Source organism: Nanorana parkeri, unplaced genomic scaffold (assembly GCF_000935625.1).
Source record: "Nanorana parkeri isolate BGI_ZX_2015 unplaced genomic scaffold, ASM93562v1 scaffold776, whole genome shotgun sequence".
Taxonomy (NCBI): domain Eukaryota; kingdom Metazoa; phylum Chordata; class Amphibia; order Anura; family Dicroglossidae; genus Nanorana; species Nanorana parkeri.
In genome coordinates, this window is record NW_017307044.1 from 465,066 (window position 1) to 491,359 (window position 26,294).

The 26,294-nt window shown below is 41.2% G+C and overlaps 1 protein-coding gene across 1 annotated transcript in view; it reads left to right on the top strand.

Annotated features, from left to right (window-relative positions):
• The window catches only part of BBS7 (Bardet-Biedl syndrome 7), a 34,421-nt gene that overhangs the window by 587 nt on the left and 7,540 nt on the right, over positions 1-26,294 (top strand). Inside the window, exons 2-17 of the mRNA XM_018564737.1 lie at positions 3,866-3,931; positions 4,037-4,099; positions 5,116-5,291; positions 7,308-7,494; positions 10,449-10,521; positions 12,138-12,254; positions 13,502-13,632; positions 15,657-15,741; positions 17,640-17,742; positions 17,843-18,035; positions 20,590-20,664; positions 20,751-20,816; positions 20,915-21,054; positions 22,633-22,797; positions 23,708-23,817; positions 25,673-25,776. Of these exons, the coding sequence (XP_018420239.1) occupies positions 3,866-3,931; positions 4,037-4,099; positions 5,116-5,291; positions 7,308-7,494; positions 10,449-10,521; positions 12,138-12,254; positions 13,502-13,632; positions 15,657-15,741; positions 17,640-17,742; positions 17,843-18,035; positions 20,590-20,664; positions 20,751-20,816; positions 20,915-21,054; positions 22,633-22,797; positions 23,708-23,817; positions 25,673-25,776 (1,854 nt within the window). The remainder of the gene's footprint in view (positions 1-3,865; positions 3,932-4,036; positions 4,100-5,115; positions 5,292-7,307; positions 7,495-10,448; positions 10,522-12,137; positions 12,255-13,501; positions 13,633-15,656; positions 15,742-17,639; positions 17,743-17,842; positions 18,036-20,589; positions 20,665-20,750; positions 20,817-20,914; positions 21,055-22,632; positions 22,798-23,707; positions 23,818-25,672; positions 25,777-26,294) is intronic.

A 26,294-nucleotide genomic window follows, 5' to 3' on the forward strand; every position in this document is an offset into this window, starting at 1 on the left:
TGCCAGCATGAGAGCAGGCTAAGCTAAAGCGCTTTATATGTTTTTTGCATGTATTTTTATAAACAAATCAGGAACTTCCTTACTACTTTAGTATGCAATATTATAAGGCACTGTTTAGTGCTAAGACAGCATCCTCAGGAACCCAAAGCAAAGATGCCAACCTCAAAGCTGTGCTGCAGAAATGAACAAACAGGCATTGCATATGGGTGTTTGTAGGAAAAATAATCCCCCGCCCCCACAAAAAAAAAAAAATATGGTAAGGGAAGAAAAGGATGAGAGAGTTAATACAAACTTTTTCTTTTTACAATTGTGTGCTGGACCTGCTGTTATGTGCAGATCAAGGGACCATACTTTGATTTACACATAAAACAAACTTATGAATAAAGTATGCAACCACAGTCTTCATTCATAAATGATGAAGGAAGAGGCTCCTCTATCACTTTGACAGCCAGTTCACTGTGCTCTTTGTATGAGAATGCACTAACAGTGCTCCTAATACAGAGCAGGGCCAACTGTCACACTGACAGAGCTGCTCTACACGTGTTATTTGCAGGTCCTGCAGAGTACAAGAATCAGCTGACCTATGCAGAGCTAGAAGGGGTACCCATTGCATCTTTGTGTCCCCCCCCCCCCATACCACTATAGCCCACTATAGCAGGAGCTTCCTCTGCTTTGTCAGAAACACAGCAAAACTAAGTTTCGTAATACATTGTCTACAGGCATGTTTCCATGTGAAAAAGCATGTAAATATATGGATAAAAGAGAAATAGGTTGACAGGCCCTATAGATAAAGAGACCCTTGAAATGAAATATTTTTTTCAATTGCAATAATTCAGTTTTAATCTGTAAAGTACTGTGTCTATATAATTGGCTTTAAATAGAAAAAAACAAATAAAAAGACAATTAAAAGTGCCAATGTCTGAACATTTCAGGGATATCAATCAAATGGAAATATCAATTTAATCCAACAATTGAGCAAGTCCACTGATGAAAGGTTGGTAGGTTTTATTAGAGTTATCAGATGTATCTGAGAGAAGAGGTGATATAGAAAACTGACTATTGCAAAACAAGGCTCTTTGAATCTATAGGTTGAGGTCAAAAGCTCCGGGGTGGGCTTGTGAATAAAGAAATCCAGGTGAAGTCCTATTTAGATATGTTATCTCCATTTAAAGTAGATCTAAACTCCGTTAATAAAATCTCATATAGTCTTTAACATTGTAATATACAGTATTTCAGTAGTTGCTCTCAGTCTTTTTAAATCTGTAGCTTCCATTACATGTACCTGGTGGAGACTACTCTGCGCTCAATGTGAAGGCTTGCTCCTCTGTTATTCTCACCGTCATAACCGGCCAAGAGAAATGATATGCAGCCAATGCTGAAGCAAGTGCATATAGACAGGAAATGACTGAATGGGGCTGGAGCTTTTCAATTCAAATTATTTTAAATCCATGAAACCAATTAAAATGTCTAATATAATACAATTATTTAAAAAGATGGAGGAAAAGTCTTTTTTTTTAAATCTCAATCAAATATTTGGCCAACAAATCGATTATGAAAATAATCGTTAGTTGCAGCTCATTTTCCATCCGTTTATGCCTTTGTTCATCTGGCATAAGTTCAGTCTGCTTCTATCTTTTTGTGTGGACTGACAATACGACGCCTTTGCTGGGGTGGAATCCCAAACATTGTTATCAGCCCTGCCTAATGGACTACGGAACTCCACCTATCCCCTAGCTGTGTTTCACCATGGTCCTTTACCAGCAAACCAATGCTGCTGTCTTGACTCTAAAGAGCCTGTCCACACACGGGAAAAAGGAAAAGGGCTCTTAGAAGATGTAGTTCTAGGCGTGTGCCTACGCTAATTGGAACTGAGCTCCCAGCAGGAGCCCCTGCAGGACATTTACAAGCCATGTGATGATATAATAGTGAGTAATAAAAGCTGCCGTGCTCTATAAGAATAATGCAAAAGAAAATAAAAAAAAGCTGGGATATGCTCTTAGGGAAGAGTAAGATTTTGGGTTAAATGTGAGCAGTGAATGGTCAGACCCTTTACGCATAATGCCTAGCAATGGGGGTCATACTCTGAAAAGTACAGCCTTTTGTTGTGGGATGGAAGCTTACAGTGTTCAGTAGCAGCCCCGGGACTGTGCTGGGCAAGAGGGATTGAAACACTCCCCAGCAAACAGGGAAGAATGGTAACCTTGGTAAAAGTGTTCATTGCTTATATCTAGTAACTTCAATGACTGGTCATTTTAAAAGCATATCCTAATATTTTATTTAAGATTTTTAAGTTAGTGAAAATGTGCGGCAAGTTTCTGTCATCCCCCTTTGATCAGTCTCATATGGTGAAAAAGAAATGATGACAAACAAATGAGATTTACCCTGATTTCAAGAATATATGCACCTGGGCACCCTTCTGGGCAGCACAGTGACTTAGAGGATAGCACTTCTGCCTTACAGCACTGGGGGTCCCTGGTTCGTATCCTGGTCAGGACACTATCTGCATGGAGTTTGCACGGCCTCCTTGTGCTTGCGTGGGTTTCCTCCGGGTGCTCCGGTTTCCTCCCACACTTCAAAGACATGCTGGAAGGTTAATTGGCTTCTGTCTAAATTGGCCCTCTATGTATGCATGTGAGATAGGGACCTTAGAGTGTAAGCTCCTTGAGGGCAGGGACTGATGTGAATGTGCAGTATGTAAAGCGTTGCGTAAATTGTTGGAGCTATATAAATATCTATAAAAATATTCTGGGAAACAATATACAAAGGTTCAGATAGCTCACATAATAATTCACAAAGAAAAATGTTATTGTTATATTAAAAGCAATTGAAAATAAACTGCCACACTTAGAAATCCCCCTGGTGAACAGTCATTTTCATTATTCACCCTATGTACAACATTTAGGCCTCATTCACACAGCTTAGAGTCGGCCCGTACAGATCTGTGCAGCGTGCACGGCTGTATCGGGCCCATCCTGGGAAGGACAGGTGCTGCCTGTGATTGTGCACAATAGCCTGTTCTTCCCTATGGGAGGATGTGGCTGTATGCTCACCCAAGCTGCACATCTGTGCGGGTGTTGGTGTCTGTACTCGGACGCAGACAGGATGGATCCTGTCTGCGTCCGAGTACAGACACCAACACCCGCACAGATGTGCAGCTTGGGTGAGCATACAGCCACATCCTCCCATAGGGAAGAACAGGCTATTGTGCACAATCACAGGCAGCACCTGTCCTTCCCAGGATGGGCCCGATACAGCCGTGCACGCTGCACAGATCTGTACGGGCCGACTCTAAGCTGTGTGAAATGAGGCCTAAAGAGCTTTGTAACAAGGTCATTCATGGCCTCTAAATATATCTTAAATGTATAATTAAGTGCCTTAAAACAAATGCCACCAGGCAGTTGCTAGATATCGAATAATATGAAAGATCATTTATAATCTTGCAGAAAAGTAAAGAGGTTGTACTCCACATGCTTTGTTTTGTGGCAGTTAGCATAAATGAGTTCTTATTTGTATCAAAGCAGACCCCTCACATGCAATGCCTGTGTTCAGGATAATATTCTCTTGCAGTGTCCATATGTATACGATTCATAAAAATTGCAGATGTTCAGAGGCAATAAATGCAGGAATCATCAAATAGTGCAGCATCTCTTTATGACGTCCAATGGCTTCCATATCACAAGAGTTCTTAGATGGATCAATAAAACCAAGTTTTATGTCTATTCGGTATGATTTTCCCTTTTTTTTTTTGCTTTGTGATTTATTATGTGAGAGACCCAAAGCTTTGTATATTATTTTGCAGATACATATTTTTAAATTACATGTGCCAAAGTTGGCACATTCTAAGCATTCTGGTGTATTTGAACAGGTGGGGGTCACATCACAGAAAACAATGAAATTGCTTCCCGCATCTGGACGAAGAGCAACTCAAAAGGTTTGTATATCTACATCATAGATGTAAGATTTCACACAAATTTTATATGCAACTTATATGCAACTTTAAACTTGTCCATTTTTTATTATTCCAATCTTTGGCTAGGTGGTTGTCGGAGATCAAGATGGGGTCGTAACCTGCTTTGGTATCAAGAAAAGTGAAGCAGTGGTAAGATTGTTTTCTCAAAGAATGTGCAGTTTACAGTATGTCAATAATTAATAAAAAAGGTCCATTTAGAGACACAGGGATCTTAGACAACTGGCGCATGCTGCCGCCTACAGGAGGATTGAACACTGGTAAACAAAAAACTGTAGGCCAGCCTTATGGCGTTTAAAGGAGAACTATGGGGTCAGGGCTTTTCCCCATAGTTCTCCTAAGGGTCACGGGAGAACACAAACTAGCGTTCTCCCGTCACCCAAAGCTCAGTAAGCTCGCGGTATACTGAGACGCCACAGCTGGGACGGATCCCGACAATTCTGTCTGGATCCACCCAGCTGCGGGATTGACAGCTGGCTCTGCCTATATGAAGGCAGAGCCAGCTGTACCCGCCCCCTCCCCTTGTTCGTTCCGCCAGTCCGCGCTGGAGGATCGGACAGGGGAGAGGGGAATCCCTGCAGGGAGCCGTGAGTGACGGTCACGGGTCTCTGCAGGGATAGATCGAGAAGTGAGCGAGCGACGGTATGTGTTCACTCACTTCCCGATCTACTGAGCCGACCTGTGACGGTTTCATTGTCACAGGTCGGCTCAAATTATGAGGCTGAGTGAAAATCACCTCATAATTCCCCCAGACCAGCATATTTCTGTTTTATGTTAGTGTCCTAAGAAGATGAATGTCTTTCTTGTTAGCCTGGTTGACTCATCAGCGCAGCTATGGAGCACAGTCTTTTCACAGCCAGCGTGATCATGTATCTCACTGTGACTGCCCTCCTGAGCTGATACTCCTCAGGACGAACCTCAAAGTGCCCTCTGGGTGCTGGGTGTTCCTAGTTCTAACTGGTCTGCCAATTCTGGGTCCAGAGCCGTGGCAATATTTTGCCTTGCCGTTTTCTCTAAAGACTCACTTTTCTTTGTGAGTAGGCTACGCATGCTGGGCTTCACGGGGGGAGTTCTCTCCAGTATATTAAGCTTTAAGACAGCACGCATGGTAACTGTAACAAAAATCCTAAAATGTTGCTTGTCCTTAGCCTGTTTTCAAGACTCTGCCAGGACAGAAGATATTCCGATTAGAGCTTGGAGGTGCCCTTGGAACTGTACAAGAGAAGATATTCGTGTCATCTGGGTCTGAAGTTCGTGGTTTTACAAAAAGAGGGAAACCGTTTCTGTCATTTGAAACCAATCTAACAGAAAGCATTCGAGCAATGTAAGCAGTCGGTAGTCTTTTTTTCGTTGTTTTTTTCTAGATTGTGGCGGCTGCTGCCGTTTAGCATCCTTTGTTGCTATAATGAGGGCGGCTTCAATAGAGTGTATTTGCACTGTACGGTGTATGCATGTAAATGTTAGCACAAATGTGCACAGTGTAAAATAAGGTCCACACGAAGGACCTCTATTTTAAGGATCTGAACAGTTTGCATACTGATTTTTGTGCATTGGCTCATAGAAAACAATACACCTGCAATCAGACCTGTAAAAAACAAAACTTGCTGCACTAATAAAGACGCATATTTTTAATGGTGTGTATGAGCCCTCACACTCACAAATAGCTGGTATCATAGCTGATCACTTGTGACGTGCCATGACAATTGTAGACCTAAACCAGGGGTGGGAAACTCCAGCCCTCCAGCTGTTGTGTAACTACAAGTCTTATGAGACATTGCAAGAGTGACAGTTACAGGCATGACTCCCAGGGGCAGAGGCATGTTGGGATTTGTAGTTAAAGCACAGCTAGAGGGGCCAGAGTTGTTCACCCCTGATATAAACAGAGGCTAAGATGTTACTGTCTTCTGCAGTAAGGAATAGGTGGGTTTAGTTCCGCTTTAACCGTATTGCACAGTAAAGCGAACAAATAGATTCATTTCCATTAGTGGAGAGAGCGAAGAGATGACCTCATTTGTGAGCTGCTGCACCTTTAACTTCCTGTCGCAGCCTTGACCAAGCTGCGTTACTTTAACTGCAATGGGGAACATTTTTAGCCAAATTAGTGTCTGATGTGGGTATCTGGATTAGAAAAAGAAGCTACATATTTGTTAGGTAAATTCACAAATATATATTACAAATGTGTATTTAGCCATTTGCCTAATTACACTGTAAGCGTAAAGGCAGTCAACACGGTGCAAAGCATTATTTATTTATTTATTACAGGTATTTATATAGCGCCGACAATTTACGCAAACACTTTACATAGTTGCACATTCACATCAGTCCCTTCCCTCAAGGAGCTTTCAGTCTAAGGTCCCTATCTCACAAGCAGGGCCAACTTAGAGAGGAGCCAATTACCCTACCAGCATGTCTTTGGAGTGTGGGAGGAAACCGGGGTACCCGGAGGAAACCTACGCAAGCACAGGGAGAACATGCAAACTCCTTGCAGATAGTGACCTGGCCGGGATTCGAACCAGGGACCCCCAGTGCTGCAAGGCAGAAGTGCTAACCACTAGAGCCTTGATTGGCTCACAGAGCTGATCCTCCCTCTCCCAGTCTTGGATAGAGTGGTAAGGGGTTACTGTAATCTCATGTCAGGTTATTGTTTTTTTTACAGCCGTCTGTGATCCTGTTAGGGATAATTAATTTTAAAAAATCCAAAAATGTAAGTTGTCACAGGAACAGGAGGTAAGGGAAAATCTTCCAATGTGGACACCTGTTCCAGTTAGAGTGGATTTCCATGAGTTTGGAAAGATTTTCTCTTACTTTCTGTTGTCTCTAGAACAGGAAATAAAGCTTTTGCTCAAATACTTAGTCATTATGTTTCCAGACAACTCTCTCAGCCCAGCTTCCCTGAACTTCCAGTGCGGTACACGATCACAAGGTAGAGCACAGCAACTCTCCATCTACTAGCTGAAAGGAGGAGGGGAGTGGATTGCCCTGCTGGACCTGTGTGTTTGTAGAGATACACACACAGCTTATTAGCACACACAAGGATGGTTCTATAAGACCCTGCCAGGGAAAGGAGCCACCATAACACAGGATATAAGGGCCAGTGCTCAGGGGACTATATAATTCTGTAGGAAACTAAAACTTCTAAAGATCAATGAGCAGCATCAGTCATTGAATTATCGGTTTAAATAGTTTTAAAAACTTTTACCGTTTTTAATATCACTTTTTAAATGTAACAAAAACGGTAAGTATCAACCGCATTTAATAACTTGTTCTGGATTTCGGTCCTGATATTTAAAGCAGATAGAGGGATAAATGTATGACTCACTCTTTGTGCTGTCTTTTCTAGGCATATATCTGGTTCTGATCTCTTTTTATGTGCAAGTTACATTTACAACCACTATTGTGATTGCAAAGACCAACATTATTATTTGTCCGGGGATAAAATTAGTGATGTCATTTGTCTGCCAGTAGAAAAGTTGGAGCGAATCACTCCCATACTAGCATGCCAGGACAGAGTGCTCCGTATTTTACAGGTAACATGTTGTAATTGTTATCATTCAGCTTACTGTGCACTTTCTCTCCCATTGTGATTGCTGAACCTGCATATATAACTAAAGGTGGCTACAGCCGTAGGAGAATGCTCCCCTGGTCATGTTCAGGAAAGGCTTAGAATTTTTGTAAAGTATTTATACCTTTCTTTGTCTCCCTGGAGGGGGATTTCATCTTGATTCTTGTCAATAGGGATGCACTGATACCAGTTTTTCAGTATCAAGTACGAGTACCGATATTTTCTTTCTGGTACTCGCTGATACCAAATACCGATACCAGAAAGTCCCATTAAGGAAGCTGGGCGGCATGTAATGGCTTGTAATGACTTCCTGATTGGCCGGGAAGCTGGCTCCATTCTTTCTTGTCACCAAGTGACGAGGGAGCATGGAGCCAGCTTCCTGGCCAATCAGGAAGCCGGGCGACATGTAATGACTCGCTGCCTGGCTCCCTGATACTGGAAGTTCCGGGAGCATTTGGGCGAGTACGAGTACTCGTCCAAATACTAAGTATCGGCACCGATAATAGTATTGGTGCATCCTTACTTGTCACAGGGGTCACTAAGACAGGAAGTGGGTACAAATTTCGACAGGAGGGTCACAAAGCAATAATAAAGCACTCTTCAGAGCAGAAAGGGAAAAGATTAGAAGTTCTGTTTGTGACCATTATGAGATCTGATGAACCCCAAACTGAGTTGGGAGAATGGGGATTTGTACAGAATACCTTGCTTCCCTCACTTCTCCAAAATTCACAAACATCAGACTCAAAGCAGGCCACCATACACCCCATTAAACTCTCTTAGCAGAAGGTCAAAACAGTTCTAGCAGTATCATACACAGTACAGTTCAGAGCTAAATTTCTCACTTGATTCCCTCATCCATGCTAAACAGCCTGGATGGAGGAATCTCCACCTGCTGGCTATTATATTGTGACAACTGCCACCCATGGCTATCTGAATAACCAAACAGTGACTGCGTTCGATTGGATGCAGTCACCGTTCGGCCAAAAATATTCCACCTGGCTCCCTCAATTTTTCAATCGAACTTTGTCAAGCTGCGTGGTGCCAACAGGGCCATAGTAGGCATGTGCCTATAAGGGGTAGACACAAAGTGGTGACTTTCTCTGTATAGTTACCAACCACAATTTGTTTCCTAGCATCAATAGAAATACAGTCACCTCTTATATTTTGTCATAATATAGTTACATAGTATTTGGGGTTGAATAAAGACATAAGTCCATCAAGTCCAACCCATATAGGTCCGCGCATCATCTCTTTCTTAGGAGTACATGTACCCCTGGATATTACAGTCCCTCAGGAAATCATCCATGAGTTTTTTGAACAATTCCACACTCCTGGCTGAAATCACTGCCGATGGCAGTGAGTTCCAGACCCTAACCGCTCGTACCGGGAAGAACCCCCTTCGCCCCTTATGCTGGAATTTGTTTTCCACCAATTTTAGGTGGTGGCCTCTAGTCTTTGTAATGGAGTTAATCTCAAACAGTTTGTTGCTAATGTTTCTGTCGCCATTGAACATCTTGTACATGAAAATGAAAATCATATCCCCCATTAATCTCCTTACTTCCAACGTGAACATGTTTAAATTTAGTAGCCTTGTCTCATAGCTCTGGTCCTCCATCCCCCTGATTAGTTTAGTTGCCCTCCGCTGGACCCTCTCCAGCTCAAGGACATCCCTTCTCAGTACCGGCGACCAAAACTGGACCGCGTACTCCAGATGAGGCCGAACCAATGCTCTATAAAGTGGCAAAATTATAGACTTATCTCTGTAGTACATCCCCTTCTTAATACAGGAGAAGACCCTACTTGCTTTGTTTACAGCAGCCTCGCACTGCAAACTACCCTTTAGTTTGTGGTCTACAAAGACCCCAAGTCTTTTTCTATTTGTGACTTCCCTAGTGGCATACCCATAATTGCATAACCCATTTGCTTGTTTTTATTTCCAAAGTGCATTACTTTATATTTATCGACATTAAACCTCATCTGCCATACAGTATATTCGCCCACTCCCCTATTTTATCCAGGTCCTCCTGTAATGCTATACTGTCTAGGTCCGTTTCTAATACCCTCCCTATTTTTGTATCGTCTGCAAACAATGAAATATGGCTATTCACACCCTCCCCAATATCATTAATAAACAGGTTAAACAATATGGGTCCCAGCACAGAACCCTGAGGCACACCACTTATTACATTAGCCATGTCTGAAAAGGTGCCATTTATAGATACTCTTCGGACCCGTTCCGGTAGCCAGCTCTCTATCCACGTACACACCACCTCATCTATGCCCATAGCCCTCAGCTTGTGAAGTAAGCGCTTGTGTGGTACCGTATCAAATGCCTTTGAGAAATCCAGATATACCACATCTAGCGGCCTCCCTCCATCCAGATCTCTACTTACCCCCTCATAAAAGGTTAGCAAATTAGTCAGACAGGAACGGTCTTTCCTGAACCCATGCTGATTGTCATTAACTATGCCATTATCCTGAATAAATTCTACCAAATAGTCCTTAATTATGCCCTCTAGCAGTTTACAAACCACCGAAGTTAGACTGACCGGCCTATAGTTCCCAGGTTGGCATCTTGCCCCCTTTTTGAATATTGGAACTACCGTAGCCCTCTGCCAATCACTTGGGACTCTACCAGTCATTATTGAGTCTTTGAAAATGAGGAATAATGGTCTTGTTATAGCCTCACTTAGTTCCTTAAGTACCTTGGGGTGCAGGTTATCTGGACCCACTGCTTTATTTGCATTTAGTAGTTTAAGTCTTTGCCGTATCCCGGTATATATAATATGCCATGGAAAGTTGTGTAGCTATGGATTTCAGTGTTGGAAATATGGCCTTGGCTATAAATATGTGAAATGGTCATCCTTTTCATATATATGACATATTTAAGAACATTTTATAATGTTTTGCTTTTTCCAGGGTTCTGATTTACTGTATGAAGTTGAAGTTCCTGGACCACCTTCTGTTTTAGCTTTGAATGGTGGAGATGGAGGTGAGCATTCTTACAGATTTCAGATGTTAAACATAACCAGCATATAGGCAGTGGCCTACAGCTAGGTCTACAAACTGAAAATAGACATTTGCTCCTTCTTTCTTATTATCTTGTTTTCTAATAACAATATGTATAATCATTTTGGATTAATATGTATTAGTCCTGATATCACATTTGATCACTGACAGGTTTAGGTATCCATATGGAATACAAATGTTAACATTTTTGATAAAAGATATTTGTAAAATTTTAAAAAGAATACCTTTAAATGAACAACATACAATGTCTTTTAAAGCTGACTTATCATTTCTCTTTTTCTTTTCTGTATTTGTAAATACTTCATTACCTGCCTATAATGGAGATCATTGCTTTCAGGTTAAATATTTAAAGTATATCTAAACCCAATAGCAAAAATGTAATATGCAGCTTACCTTAGATGTGGCTGCATCTGTTTTGCTTTTTCCCAGGTTTTTTATCCCCTTTATTTTCATCTGGTGATCTTGCCAGTAACACACTTCCATCCTTAGGGCGAGAATGGTCGCTCACTGTACTGTATCTGTGGAGAAGCAGTGTTGTTACCCTAGGACAGGACTAAAGAATACCCCTTCTCCACCTCTTATCTTCTCCATAGGGAGGGGATGTTCTATAGTGAGAACCTGGAACATGTTAACTAATATCAGTCAGCACAGACAGTGCAAGGGAAGTTATCAGCTCACTAGATTTCTAGTAGGATCAACCTTTTAGTTTTTGCACTTATTGAATATAACAAAATGCTTTTACTTATAACTTAAGGAGACCAATAGGAGAAAACTAAATTAAGTTCATTGTTAGGGTTACATATATTGTGAAACTTTTATTGAACATCTACTCTAGGTGTTCATCTTTTTATCTTATTTTTTATTTTTACATTGTAAGCTATACATAGAATCCTGTAAGCTTTGCACTACTGTACATTAGTGTATTGTTTACTGAACTGTATTGAACTGAATTTGAAAAATAAGATTTGCATTGTTATTGGGAACATCTAGAAGTGTTAATTGTGTCTAAGCAGTACCCTTATTAGCTTGAATTACCCCTGAGAAATAACAGGGTACTTCCTGGCATGTAAGTGTGCCTAGGTACTTGTGTGCTCAAAGCTGTATTGCTGCAGTGTAAAATCTAAGGTACTGCTGTCTTTGACTGCTTGTCTCAGGAGATTTGAAGCGGTCCCTACTGTGCTGCTTACTTTTTTGCTGGAGGCTTTGTCATGACAAAGTTAAGCCCTGCCTCTACCAGGATGGCCGCCTCCACACAGAGACACATGGCAGAAGAAGACATGGTAAGTCAGTAATGGGCAGACCGCAGGCAATACTGGTGACTAGTCCTTTGCCCACTTCCTGCCCTTTTTTCGAGCACAGCTTCCAGGGCTCAAGTCCTCTCCTAAAGCCAATAAGACAACAAAAATAAAACAATTCTAAGGTTTCCTAATAATTTTGTAATAGAAATAACAAGAAATTTGATTCAGTAGTTTTCAGTATCTACCGCTTTGTCATTCTGTTTTCATTCTGATGGACAAACAAATCTGTGCTTAGTAGCTTTGTCTGATTATCAGCTATACTTCTTTCATTTATATCTAGGTGAGAGCGGAGAGGAGCTTTTGTATGGAACATCAGATGGAAAGATTGGCTTAATTCAAATTGCAAAAGAGTCCCCTGTGCCCAAATGGGAAATATTCAATGAGAAAAAGAGAGGAGGTTTGTTGTAAAAAAAAAATCTGTAAAAGAATTTGATTAGTATGCCTATTGTCTTTTCTTTAGATACACATTTCAGTAGGATTGCACAGGGCACACAATGCTAGTCGCAGGGAGATGGAAATGATTCCTTCTGAGCTACATGCAGTTGTAAAATGGTTTGTCCTGGCCTCATGGAAACAACTAGGGACTGAGAAAATGGTTAAATGCACTTGACAGTCATGTGGTGTTTGAAACAGCTACTGTCAGGATGGTGCACTGGTGTTAGAGATCCTAACCCAAACCACCCATCAGAACTTGCTGGTCCATATAACCTATGACCAATTCTGGAGGCAAGGATTCTCTTCACACCAGGTACCACCCCAAAGGTGATTGGTCAAGGCTTAGAGTCATTTCCAAATACATACCTTTTATAAATTGAGTAGCAAAAAATTGAACATCAAATAGAAAGTATATTCAAAGACATGGGGGTGTGTTTAGCAAAACTGGAGCAGATTTGCCCTGCAGCCAATCATCTTCTTTCTCTCATTTTCAAATCTTACCTGAGCAAACTGAAGAGAGAAACTGATTGGTTGCCTTGGGCAACTGCCCCAGATTCTGTTTGCTCCAGCTTTGATCAATTCCCACCGTGGTGTTTACAGAATTGCCACCAACAGGATAAAATAATACTGCCCAAATAGTAAAAGTTTATTTCAGTTTTTTCTTCCACATTGCATCACGTGGCTGCTGATTGCATGACGATCAGTGTCAGTGTGTGGAAGCGATTGTTTCTGCCAGAAAGGAATCTGTGTGTATGGTTGCTTAACAGATTAGTCAGCTGATAAACTACAGGTGGTGGAAGTTTAAACTGGGTGTGTGGGAAAAGGTTAAAATGCACATGGATTCCAGTCTACAGGATAGCTTGAGGAATCTCAGAAGTGTGTGGGAATCTCTCGGCTGCTCCACAACCCTTAGTGTGCAAAACACTGTATGCAAGATTTGTATATGTCAGTGTGTGTCCAGCCAGGATAACTTTCACAGCCCTGTGTTACTTTTCCAAAGTAAGCTCCCTCCTCATTTCTCCTCCATTAAACAAAGATCTCGCTCCTGTTCGCCATGGGCGCCATCCTTTATAGTGTGGCTCTCTGTAGCTTTTTATTTGGATAAGTGTGGACCCTTGCTAAGATATCCTATTCCATTAAGAACTTATTTGTCTTGTCTCTTTTTATGTAAATAATACATATATTCAATCTGATTCTACATACCGGCAGGTATTTTGTGCATCGATAACTTTGACATCATGGGGGATGGAGTGAAGGACTTGCTAATTGGTCGGGATGACGGGACAGTGGAGGTTTATGGCTTGGACAGTGCAAATGAGCCTGTTCTGCGCTTTGACCACGTAAGTCAGCCGTTTTGGTTACAATCTGTTAACAAAAAATATATTTGTATTTTTTTTTCTCTTTGACCAAGTATCATATAAGCATTGTGAGTAGAGGAGCTTAATGTACCTGCATGGAACATTTTAATTCGCAGCAGTTAATCAGAGGAGGAACATTTCTGGGGAATTGTACTGATGAACAGGGACTAAATGGTCGTACACAGAGGGATGCTGTAGTCTATATTCATTTTGGTGCAGCTGATTTATTTACGTTCATCAATTTTCTAAGGTTGTGTAAGAGACATCAGGAACAGGTACCAAATGATCAATCTTTTATTATATTATAGGATAGGAATAGAGAGAGAGGAAAAAACAAACATCCAATTCAGTAAATACCATTACAATGTACAAAACATCCAGTAATGAAAAAATCAGGGGTTGTCGTTCAACAGATAAAAGAGAAAGTGTAATTTTCTATTATTTCCAAGATGAAAGAAACCATAAGATAAAGATCCAAAGAAAAGTGTGATTCCGAGTCTCAGAATGGTTATTCTGATGATGGTCCTTCCATAGTTGAATGTAGCCAGTGAGCTTTGTGCATATGTTCTTTTTGTTGGTTATGTGTTTAGATCCGTGGTTTTCAACCTGTGTAACCTCAGGACCCACATTTGTCCTTGCTCAATAAGTCGTGACCCAAGTCGCACTGCGATGGAATGCACGAAATTAGGGTACCGCGAGTTCCAGTGTGGGCGTACGAGCTGTGTGTGGGAGGTGTGTTTGGGATACCATTCAAATGAATAACAACCCAACGCACCTCCCACACCAGAACGCACGATAGGTGCAATTGCATGGTATAGTGTGTTATGGGACTGTGCAATTAACGTACTAGTGTGAACGGGCCCTCAAAAACACTGACATACATACACAACCACAGACAAAACCTCACATACTCATAGACATTCTCACACACACATCCACACTTTTTTTTTTTTTAAGATCTACGCAGTCTCCCTACCTTCCGAGAACTGGAGTGGTTCCTCAGCCTGGGGTGCAGTGTGGGCTGCTGTGCTGTGACGGAGCTCCATTGCTTGTACAGCTCCCTTGTGCGTCCTATAGAGGTGTCGGGAAACAGAATGTGATGTCACTCCGGTCCAGGCACCTCTATAGGGCATGTGAGGGATCTGTACGAAATGCAAGTATGGATGGAGATCCCTCGCAGCCATAGCCCCATCCCACCTCAAGCTGACATTCGGCACCGAGCAGCATATTGTAAATGTCTGCTTGGCGCGGGAACTGAGCCTCTCGCCTAGAAAAGTAAAAGACATGCAGCGACCCACTGAACACGGGGTCGCGACCCAGTTTAGGGTCACGACCCACCAGTTGAGAACCAGAGGGTTTAGATGAAGCACTGAGATCTCGAGGAATGCTGAATTAAGTTTTACTTGCTTAGAGAAACATTACATGTATGACTATAGTATTGTAAAGAAAACATAGAGGAAGAAAAAAAAACGTCCCGTGTACCATAGATAAGCATGCACATAGAGACTAACATTGCACTACAGCGCCATCTACAGCTCAAAAGACATATTACAGTAAATTAGTATATGATTATGTATTTCCAACACTTTTTCCATCTTAAAGTGTATGTAAACCCAAGAACAAAAATGTAATATATTGTATCTTACCAGTTCTTAGATCTGGTGTTTTTAAGATAAACAAATGATCAAATTGGAGTATTGCTTTAATCACATGTGCACCATCACTTGTATTTTTTATGTAGGAAAAAAAAATAATTATTTCATCCATGGAGTTGGCGAGCTCTTTGACCAAGATATTGGCCAAAAGTCTACATGCCATCACGGATGCTGTACTTGCAGTAGTTGAAAATAAATGGTGTTTTTTAATGAACAAAAATGTACAGCCTTTTCTATTTCCCCGCAGTTATGCCTAAAATGTGTGTGTCATATATAAACTGGTGCAGGTTATGAGAGAATGAGTTCTATTGTATCACATTTCCCCCTCCCCCCTTTTTTTTTTTCCCCTAGGCCTTGACAGAAAGTATAACATCCATCCAAGGAGGCTGTGTTGGGAAGGAAGGTTATGATGAAATTGTGCTGTCCACATATTCTGGTCAGTTAGGCAGTAGTGGGAAAATAAATGTGTTGTATTTTATTTTGGAAGAAGTATGAATTTTATAGATTATTATTATTATTATTATTATTTTACATGGATTCCGATTCTACAGGTTGGATAGTGCTTGCTGGTTAATGAAGATCAGGAACAGGAGCATCCCTGGGCAAAGGGCTAGTGAGATTGGCAGGCTTTCATTGCTAGGCAGGGCTGGAGAGACTGTAAGACGTAAGGGTTATTCACAAAAGGGTGAAGAGTTAGGAGAAGGCAGAAGAAGTGAACAATCTAGGACAACATAGCTGATTTGGAAAAATTCTTCAATTCAGCTCACATTTTTGTGAATAGCCCTGTTAGTCAGTGTTACAGGAAGACAGGTAGATAGGGGGACAGAGCTGCATCCACTATAGTAAATACATCCTGCACTCCATTATCGTGAAGCCGCTGTGTAATTGGCTCAGTAATAACTACACTTCTCACTAGAACCAAGAGACTGTAAATAACAGAGATAGAGCCTATGTAACTACTACTCTGGCCAGGTAGTGTCAGTCAGCATCTTTTAACAAAAACATTTTATAGGTTGCATAAATATTTTGCTGTTTCAATAATACCTAGATGACTTGTGCAGAGTGCTATGAAAGTATACTTACCTTCAAGTGCAGAATGTTGGTAAAGTGATTTTTTATGTAAGCTTAAATAGCTAGGAATCTGCTTACATGTGTAAATCCACCTGGTCACTTCCACAGGGTGCCAAATGTGCGCTCAAGCTTCCCCAATGGCACAACACCTGCCATGCGGTACCCCTAATGTTTACTTAAAAAGGAACCTACCGGCACACAAGTTCTATCACAAGAGGGACTTGTTTGCCCCCTATGTGATAGTAATAAAGTTAAAAAGTGAAAATCACTCCACCTCATAGTTCAAGCCCATGTGTGACAATGAAACTGTCACACGGCGGCTCAATAGATCGGCAAGTGAGCGAACACATATCGTCGCTCGCTCATTTCTCGACCATCTCCTTGCAGACAGCGGTGACTGTCAGTCACCGCTCCCTGCAGGGATTTCCCCCCTCCGATCCTCCAGCGCTGACTGAGGGGGCGGGTACAGCTGGCTCTGTCTCTAGATAAGCAGAGCCAGCTGTCACTCACGCAGCTGGGTGGATCTTGACAGCATTGTCAGAATCCGTCCCAGCTGCGGCAGTCTCCGTATACCGCGAGCTGTAGCTCGCTATATACTGAGCTTTGGGTCACGGGAGGACGCCAGTTTATGTCCTCCCGTGACCCTTAGGAGAACTATAGGGAAAACCACTTACCCCATAGTTCTCTTTTCAGTAAAAAGAAAAGTTAAATAAATTAAATATAAAAACACTTAAAGTAGCCCCCACGTACATGCACATACTAACGCGCTTTGCATGCACCTTCGTGCAACAACAACGATTGTGCACTGAGTTGATTCTTTCCACGCACACCAGAGTAAGATTAATAATTCTAGGGTCATTATTGATGGTGATGCCCTGTAAAAGCTTTTAAAGCATATGCCTATGGACATTTTTGGATACCGTAGTTTCATGGAGGGACACACGTAATTTTGAAGTTTGACGTGTTTGGTATCTACTTGCTTGGCACAACTTCATTTCTTATATTTTACACACAGGTTTTTTTTGGTTTGATAAACAGTTGCGTTAATAAAAGGCAACATAAAACTGCTACTATTTTATTATCCTGGGTCTCTGGTTTTAGAAAAATATAGAATTCTGGGGGGTTTATGTAATCTGCGGGTCTAAAATGTGCATTTTAACATCTGTGGGAAAAAAGGGTTAAGGGCTTGCATAATATCCTTTTGTGTTTGTTACATTGTTGAAAAGAACTCCATGACTGGCATGTATGGTTTTCTTTTATCAGGCTGGGTAACAGGACTCACTACAGAGCCAGTCCACAGGGAATCTGGTCCTGGCGAGGAAGTCAAAGTAAATCAAGAAATGCAAGCTAAAATAGCATCTTTGAGGTGAGTGCTGACAAATCTGTTCAGTTTATTTCACGCTGTTCTGATTAAAAGAGTTATACAGAACATGTGACCACAGTCCTCTCTGGTAATATGTACCCAGGTCTGAGATGGAGCAGCTGCAATTCAAGGTTGTGCAGGAAAGGGAGAAGTACCAGCACTCGTCACAGTCTACCTCAGCAGTCTCAGCAGTGCCGGTCTTCAGTATCAATGACAAATTTACACTTAATAAGGATGATGCCAGCTACAGCCTCATCTTAGAGGTTCAGATGGCTATTGACAATGTATTGATACAGGTAAGTGGTTGTAGACTATGCTGTATGGCATGGGAACAAATGAATAATCTTTACAGCGTACTTCCTTGGAAGATTATTTTTTGAAATATGCTTTTTTTTTTTTTCATTGTATTTCAATAATCACAAAACTGTAAATAATGAATCATATTTTGTGGTAGCCTACTTACAGTAATGGTTAGTGTTTACTTAGACACAGGTTACACAGCTGTATAAGAATAGCAATATATATTGACTATCCTACTTCCATAGAACTATCAGGTCAGCAGTATTAGGCAGAGCCTCTGAAATTTCTGTGGGTGCCCTCTGGTTGTATAGGTCAGCGTGTGTAGGGGAAGATTGGAATTAATTGACTGGGTTTATTATGCAAGATTTGGAGAACATGGCTGTTTTCATTTTCATAGGGGTTGAAAAAGAGATTGTACAAAATGGCAGAACTACTCATGTCTTCTCAAACATATCCATGCCATGGTAATGAAATGGTAATGAAAGGTGCACATCATTGCTACGTTGCAGTATAATGTCTGGAAATCAAACCCATTTGTAACAAGGAAAGATTGTATTACCACTTATCAATTCTTTATGAGGCTAGACAGGTGTCCAGCATAACATGATTTCAATAATGTAACATACATGTGAAACTCGAATAATTCGAATATCGTGCAAAGTTCATTTATTTCACTAATGCAACTTAAAAGGTGAAACTAATATATGAGATAGACTCATTACATGCAAAGCAAGATAATTCAAGCCGTGATTTGTCATAATTGTGATGATTATGGCTTACAGCTCATGAAAACCCCAAGAACCCCAAATCCACAACCTCAAAAAAGTAGAATATTACATGCAATCAATAAAACAAGGATTGTACATAGAACAATATGGGACCTCTGAAAAGTAAAAGCATGCATATGTACTCAGTACTTGGTTTGGGCCCCTTTTGCAGCAATTACTGCCATTACTTTTGCATGATATTCTAATTATTCGAGTTTCACCTGCATATATCAGCAAATATATATCAGCAATAGACTCAGATGGTTATAAATCCTCCTTGTAACTCCTCGTCATCCTTATGGTTTAAAGGGCGGGCCTGCACTCCTCCATCATGGTTAGCATGTCACAATTCGTTCCAAATAAGGCACAATTGGGTATAAAGCTTTGCTATTGGAAACTGCAAGCTGCAGCCCTCCAGCACATCACTACATGTGTGATCCAAACCCTTGTCCCGATAGGGAACAACAATGTGAAGAGTTGATTTCATGAAGAATTTTAACCATTCATAGACATGCACGTGTAGCGATACCATATAACTAGTCCACAGTTGAATGATAAATATCAGAAAATCTTGGAACACTGTGACTAAATGTCATTGATTGCATAAAGTTTGTTCGGGACTCAGAACGGCATTCGTATGCAGAGATCATCTCAACAGTCCAAATTCACCATGATCACATAGCTGGATTAATTAATCATGTAGGAGTGTATTGCATCTGAATAGGAATCATACGTTGAGAATCCAGGTTCCCATCCTGGCTAAAGTCCCGACGTAAATCACGTGTCAGCTAAGAGGATTCTGTGATTCTGGCTCACCTCACAAAAGTGGATATAAGTAAACCAGGCATCATGGAGAGAGGTTCCTGCTGGTTAAACGATACATTAGGCTTAATGTGTTTCGCTGCTAGCAACAGCTTTCTCAGAAGAGCGTGTGTAAGAGCAACATTTGTCGGGAGTTAAATTTCGAAAATGCATTCAAGTACCTTAAAGTGGCATTAAACCCTCAGATTTTTTAACATAAACCAATACTGTAATGTGTGCCTTACTGTAATCCATGGTAGTTTCCCTTCTCTTTGCTGCTCTTCCTTTTAAATCCTCATGTCTTCTCATGCTGGGGGAGAACTTCCCTTTGCAGCTCAGGGCCTCTTCCTGTAGTGCTGGCTCAGGTTGCAAACCTATACACAGACACCGTGTATACATTCCCGAGACAAGGCAGTCTGCTGCAAAACAGAAGTTCTGCCCAGCATGAGAAGAGATACAGATTTAAAAGGAAGAGCAGCAAAGAGAAGGGAAACTACCATGGATTACAGTAAGGCACACATTACAGTATTGGTTTATGTTAAAAAATCTGAGGGTTTAATGTCACTTTAACTATTAACGAAAAATCACCATCCTGCAGACAAGAGCCCTGGCAATACTGTGCACTGTGGGTAAATCTACTAGGTGCATGTGTTATTAATGACCGCAATTGATTCGCCACCAGTGAATGGTGAAATCACATTCACTGCTCTATGAATATGACCCTTTGTGAGAGGATCACTATGTAAAGCCATCTTATGACGTATGTCTGTTTATTTCCTGATACAAATAATAATAAAAGAAAATATAGGTACAAGTTTTACCCTAATTCTGCATGGTAACATTCGTAGCCATGATAAAAAAAACATTGGTTGTGTAGCCTTACCATAATTCTAAAGCATCTGAATCATGTGTTGATGAAAGTTCTAATATCCACTGGCATTAAAAGTCACGACTTGATGTCTGTTTATATGCATGTTTGCAGAGTGATGTTCCCGTGGATCTCCTGGACGTGGATAAGAATTCAGCAGTTGTGAGTTTTAGTGGCTGCGAAAGTGAGGTGAGGATGTTTCTAGGTCACTACAGGTAGTGGTATTTTTATACATGGCGTTTAATGCTTTGCAACATGCGTTCTTTACCCCGCAGCCAAATGGAAACTTTCTGCTTGCTACTTATCGCTGCCAAGCAAACACCACCAGACTGGAGCTGAAGGTGATATATATATATATATATAATATGTTTATCTTCAATTACAGTACCAGCACTAAAAGCTTCTTCCATAACTATCGTGTGACACTTGTGCATTGCAGATACGGTCAATCGAAGGGCAGTATGGAACATTACAAGCCTATGTAACACCTAGAATTCAACCCAAGACCTGCCAAGTGCGGCGGTACCTGATCAAGCCTCTGTCTCTCCATCAGAGGAGCCATGTGTTTGATGAAAACAGGTACTTTGTGCAAATCAAATGATCCCGGGGTCATGGCAAAGTAATATACATGTCAATGACTTCCCTGCTGTTCACTGCTGCTTCGAAACTCTTCCTCTTGTGTGCAATTAGCATTTCAGAGAAGTGGATATGTTTGTCCTAATAAATCAATAAAAACTGAAAAAGAAACCTCCGTGCGCCTCGTGGTTTTATTAGTTTGTAGATAACACACGTGCTCGCTGCACAGTTGAAAAGTAGCAAAGTTCATAAACACCGTGTGGCCTGCTGTTCGGGGTTATTTACGTTTGGCGTTCTGTAAATGTTAACAGGAAACCTGTACCAGAAGAATACACAAGCTCCCTTCGAGAACTTTTCCTTCTGAGAAATGTTAATTTCCTGGCAGTCATAATAATTAAGTTGCAATCATTCTTTAGGAGGCACAGACCTAGAATAAGTATGCAGAGTGCTGGTTTTACTGGCTGCACGCTTGTTTTGCGCAGAAAGTTGTATTTGTTTTAGAAGGAAGCAATTACATATTTCTCTCTGTACGTGTTTCTTTGAAATTTAAATTCCAACCAGCAAGTCAGTTTGTTAACTAATACTATTATCCAGAAAATATTCAAAACAAATTGTCAATAAGAAACGGAGCCACCCCATCCCCATCAATAAAAACATAGAATCAATGCCCACTGCCTCTCAGCTTAAAGTAACTCTATCGCTAACACAAACTGGCTGAACAAAGCTGTGCCTGAAAATGAATGAAGTGAATACTTAGCTTTTCTTCTGCCAGTGCCTCTGAACACTGCTCTTTTCTACAGACACTTCCAGGACTGTTGACTGCTGTGTCTACTACTGCTCTCGGTAGTTCTTCTAGTCAACTTCCAGGACTCTACTGTGTCCTTTAGTATTCAGGGGCTTAGTGTCAGTACAGTAATAGACATAGAAGATTGACACCCCCCACAAGTGTGTTTGAGAAGACACTTCAGAAGAGGATTATTTAACAGAGGAGTGTAGGTATAGGTAAGTAATCACGATAGGTAATTATTTACGTAATACTTTTACGTAATATTTTTATAGGTACAGGTCTGTTCAGGAAATTGGATAAAAGACGCAGTTGCTTTAATGTGACACTAAACTCAAGAGTTAAATCTTAAAAATACATTCAAGTACCAGCTATTAAGAAAAATGCATCTTATTTGTGTATCACTTCTGTATCTAGCTGTAGATCCTCAAATCATCTCTGAATTCATGCTGACACTGTTCTTCCTTCTGGAGGGTGGCTACTTTTGTTCCCCATGGTCCCTATGTGTGTTGTAAAGTAGCCACCGTTCCATGCTCACTCCCGTGATGTACTACAATCTCTTTTTGCTGATTCAGATCTTGTAATACTTGACTTGATGAGGAGAAGGGAGGTTGGCCACACACAAGTTTTAATTTTATGTCTTTTGTAATTTGCATGTGTCTGATTGTTATACGCATGGTAACCCTGTACACTTTTGAGGGGGGAGTTGTGTTTTGTTTTTTAACAAAAAATGTTGACCTTTTCAATGATGTACCTATCGATTTTCTTTGTATCCATAAGTTTGGTATCTCTTGCAGGCCCATGAATACTCTGAGCTTGACTGGCCAGTTTAGTTTTGCTGAGATCCATTCCTGGATGGTGTTCTGCCTGCCTGAAGTCCCAGAGAAGTCTCCAGTTGGGGAAGACATTACTTTTTACTTTCAGAATACTTTTCTGGACACGCAGCTGGAATGCTCATACAGGTAAAAAATATATATATATTTTGTTTTTAGGAGAACACGAAGGACTATTCATTTAGAATAAATCTTGCCTGCCAGTAAAACCTATTTCACTGCCAGCCGTTTTTAAAAGTAGGCACCCGCAGGTGCGCACATTCTTTTGAATGGCTGCTGGAGCATGCAGGGGCCTGAACACCAGGTTGCTGTGTTATACGTATCCCAGCTTCAGTAGAGAAAATTGAGCCCTTGTGTGTCTCCTTCCACCTCCTGTACTTTAGTGTGCGTAAAACACATTTGAAGTTGATATACCCATTAGGAAATACCGCGGGTTTAGGGGCTCAAAACTGGTGCTGCAGATGGTACGTAAAGATATCTGTAGGCACCTGCTGCCAGTTTAGTAGGCTGGCTAGCTCAACAAGTTTATTTTAAGAAAAATCTATCTTAAGAGAAAGATAACGATCAAAGACAATCTGCTTCTGGAAATTCTAGTTGCCATGCTGTGGTGGTTATCCAATGGCTTCAATGCTTTCTACATCACTAATCTAGAACAAGCAGGCAGATCAGGAGTTCCCACATTAGGTGCTGCTTGTTCCACGCTCCCTCTCGTCAAATATATTGAAGCCACTGGGTCAGCATATCACCCAACAGGTGGTCAACAGTAGCAGACCACATAGTTCTTTCAGTAAACGGTTTCTTTAAACTGACCCATTTTCTCATCACCAGAACTCACACTTTTATTGGATTTTTCTCTAGAACACATTATGCTGTTTAATTGCACGAACGTGCCATGCTATGTTTTTGCATTTGCAATATAGGGCATTAGAAAAATAACTGTATAGTTTCAATCCAAATCCAACATCAGAAGTAGATTTTATTTTAGTATTTTATAATGAATTTTTTTGTCGGCTGTAATCGGTTGTTATTCTCATTACAGAAAAGGTGAAGGAATCTTTAAATCCGACAATATCTCCACAATTTCAATTCTGAAAGATGTCCTGTCAAAAGAAGCCACTAAAAGAAAGATAAATCTTAATATATCTTACGGTATGTTTTCTATTGCAAAGTACACGTTACAGCTGGGGTAATTAAACTCTGGCCCTGCAGCTGTGGTGAAAGTGCAAATCCCATCATGCATCTGCCTTTGGGCGTCATGCCTGTAACTGTCAGAATCTTGCAATGCCTAATGGGATTTGTAGTTGCACCACAGCTGCACAGGCACTCGAATGGCATGTACCGCATGTTGGTCATCAACTTTAGGTGGCAGGTGCAGGTAATCTCAGCACTGGGCTTTTGGTGCCAAAAGTGAGCCTACAAATGTTTGTACTCAAGTACCTTACCTCTTGCCTAGCGGAAACACCTTTCCCCGACAATTAACCTAACCTTTAAATCAACTCATAACAGTTAGGGTACCCTTTAAAGCCTTGGTTCTCAACTGGTGGGTCGTGACCCAAAAGTGTTCAGTGGGTCGCCGCATGCCTTCCACTTTTCTAGGCGAGAGGCTCCCCCTAGCCTCCCCCTAGTGCAGCACTGTCTGTTCTCACACCGAGCAGCCATTCAAAATATGCTGCCGAGTGTCGACTTGAGGTGGGGTGGGGCTGGGGGTATGGCCATGAGAGAGCTCCACCCATACTTGCATTGCTTATAGCTCCATCGCATGTCCTGTAGAGGTGCCTGGACCAGAGTGACATCACATTCTGGCTCCCGGAACCTCTACAGGTACGCATAGGAGCTGTACAAACAATGCACGTATGGATGGAGCTCCATCACAGCACAGCAGCCCACACTGCAGTGTTCCATTGCAGTGCAACTTGGTTCGCGACTTAATGACCGAGGACAAATGTGGGTCCTGGGGTTACACAGGTTGAGAACCACCGCTTTAAAGTATATGTAAAATCAAAACCTTTTTTTTAGTTTTGGATACAATGCAGTTTCAAACTCTGTCTGCTTTTTATTGCTATCTGTGTCCTTGCTGTAGAGATTCACCCTCATTATTGGTCCTGGTGACCATAGTCTCCAGTGCAGAAGGTGATAGGAAATTCAGAACATATGTGTTGTTACAAGAACAGGAGGTAAGGTGCGATCCTCCAATGAGTAAACATGTTCGGGAGACAGCTGTCTAAGAGGTGTATCTCCTTGGCTAGGAGATATATCTTACTTCCTGCTGTGCCTTTGAGACAGGAAGTGAAAGGAAATCAAACACCGACACAAAAGAAAACCTGACAGGGGTCTTAACTATTCACTTTTCTTGCCAAAACCTAAAGAAAAACATTTCGGCTTTACATACACCTAAACCTAACCCGGTCAGGTGTAAAGATCCATCCCTGTTGATTGCTATTTACCAGCTGAGTTATAAGATACCATAACCAAAAGTCTGCAATGGCCTTCAGTGGATCTGTAAACAGGTCAGTGGAGGGAAATTCACTGTCTGATCAGACCTTCATCTTAATTGGATGAGCATCTGGCAAGTTTACCTCATGCAAATGTAACTAATCCTTGTATATAGAAGTAAAGTTGCACATAGGTTTAGTGGAACAGGAGGTCTTCAAACTGGTTGTATGAAAGTACAACAACATTGAGATATTTAGTGAATTTTCTCAAACCATAGGACAAGCCTTTTTTTATTTTGATAATTGGGAAAGTGTTTAAACCTCATAGTGTTTTTATTGCATTCAGTTGGAGAGATTATGCCTCTGTTCTTGTCCTGGTTACCATTGTCACTTGGACAGAAAGTACTGCCAAATCCAAAATGTTATGGTTGTGACTAGGACAGGAGAAGAGTAAATCTTCCAATGGTGGCACCTGTTCTGGTGACAGTTTCTGGTTTAGATATACAGTACCTTAACAGTCCATAACTGATGATTTCCTTCCATTTCCTTTTCATTGCTGTTCCCCTACACAGATATAAGTGAAGAATCTGTTGGCCACACGTTGAGAATGATCCATCCAAAGTTGGAGTATCAGCTACTCCTGGCCAAAAAGGTTCATTTGATTGACGCTCTCAAGGTACATTGTCAACATTCCTTGCTTTATAAAAGTGATCTTTCTCCAGGAAGAATATAAATGCACATACACTGAGTGGCCAGATTATTATGACCACCTGACGTTTGTAGGCAAATTAGCTATAATTTCGTGCTGAAGTTGCTAGAGGGCCAGACCATTATAAATAGGGAAGCAGTTTGTTTACCACGACAGTAGAAGTGATTTTTTTCTGAAGATATGGGTAACAACGCGATTCAACAGCCTTTGAATGTGGGATGATTGTTGGTGCTCAGAGCCATGGAGCGAGTATCAGCAAAACAGCAGAATTCGTTAAATGTTCAAGAGCAGCTGTTGTTAAAGTGTTTATAGACTGGACTGTCAGACGAAAATCTGGGTCTGAACGTGCGAATTGTGGCCTTCAGCGACTAGTCAATGTTAGGGCAGAACGGAGAGTGGCAAGACTGGTACAAGACAACAGAAGGGCAACAGTGCAGTGTCAGATTCCTTGCATCACCTTTCAACATCTCGTGGAGTCACGAGGC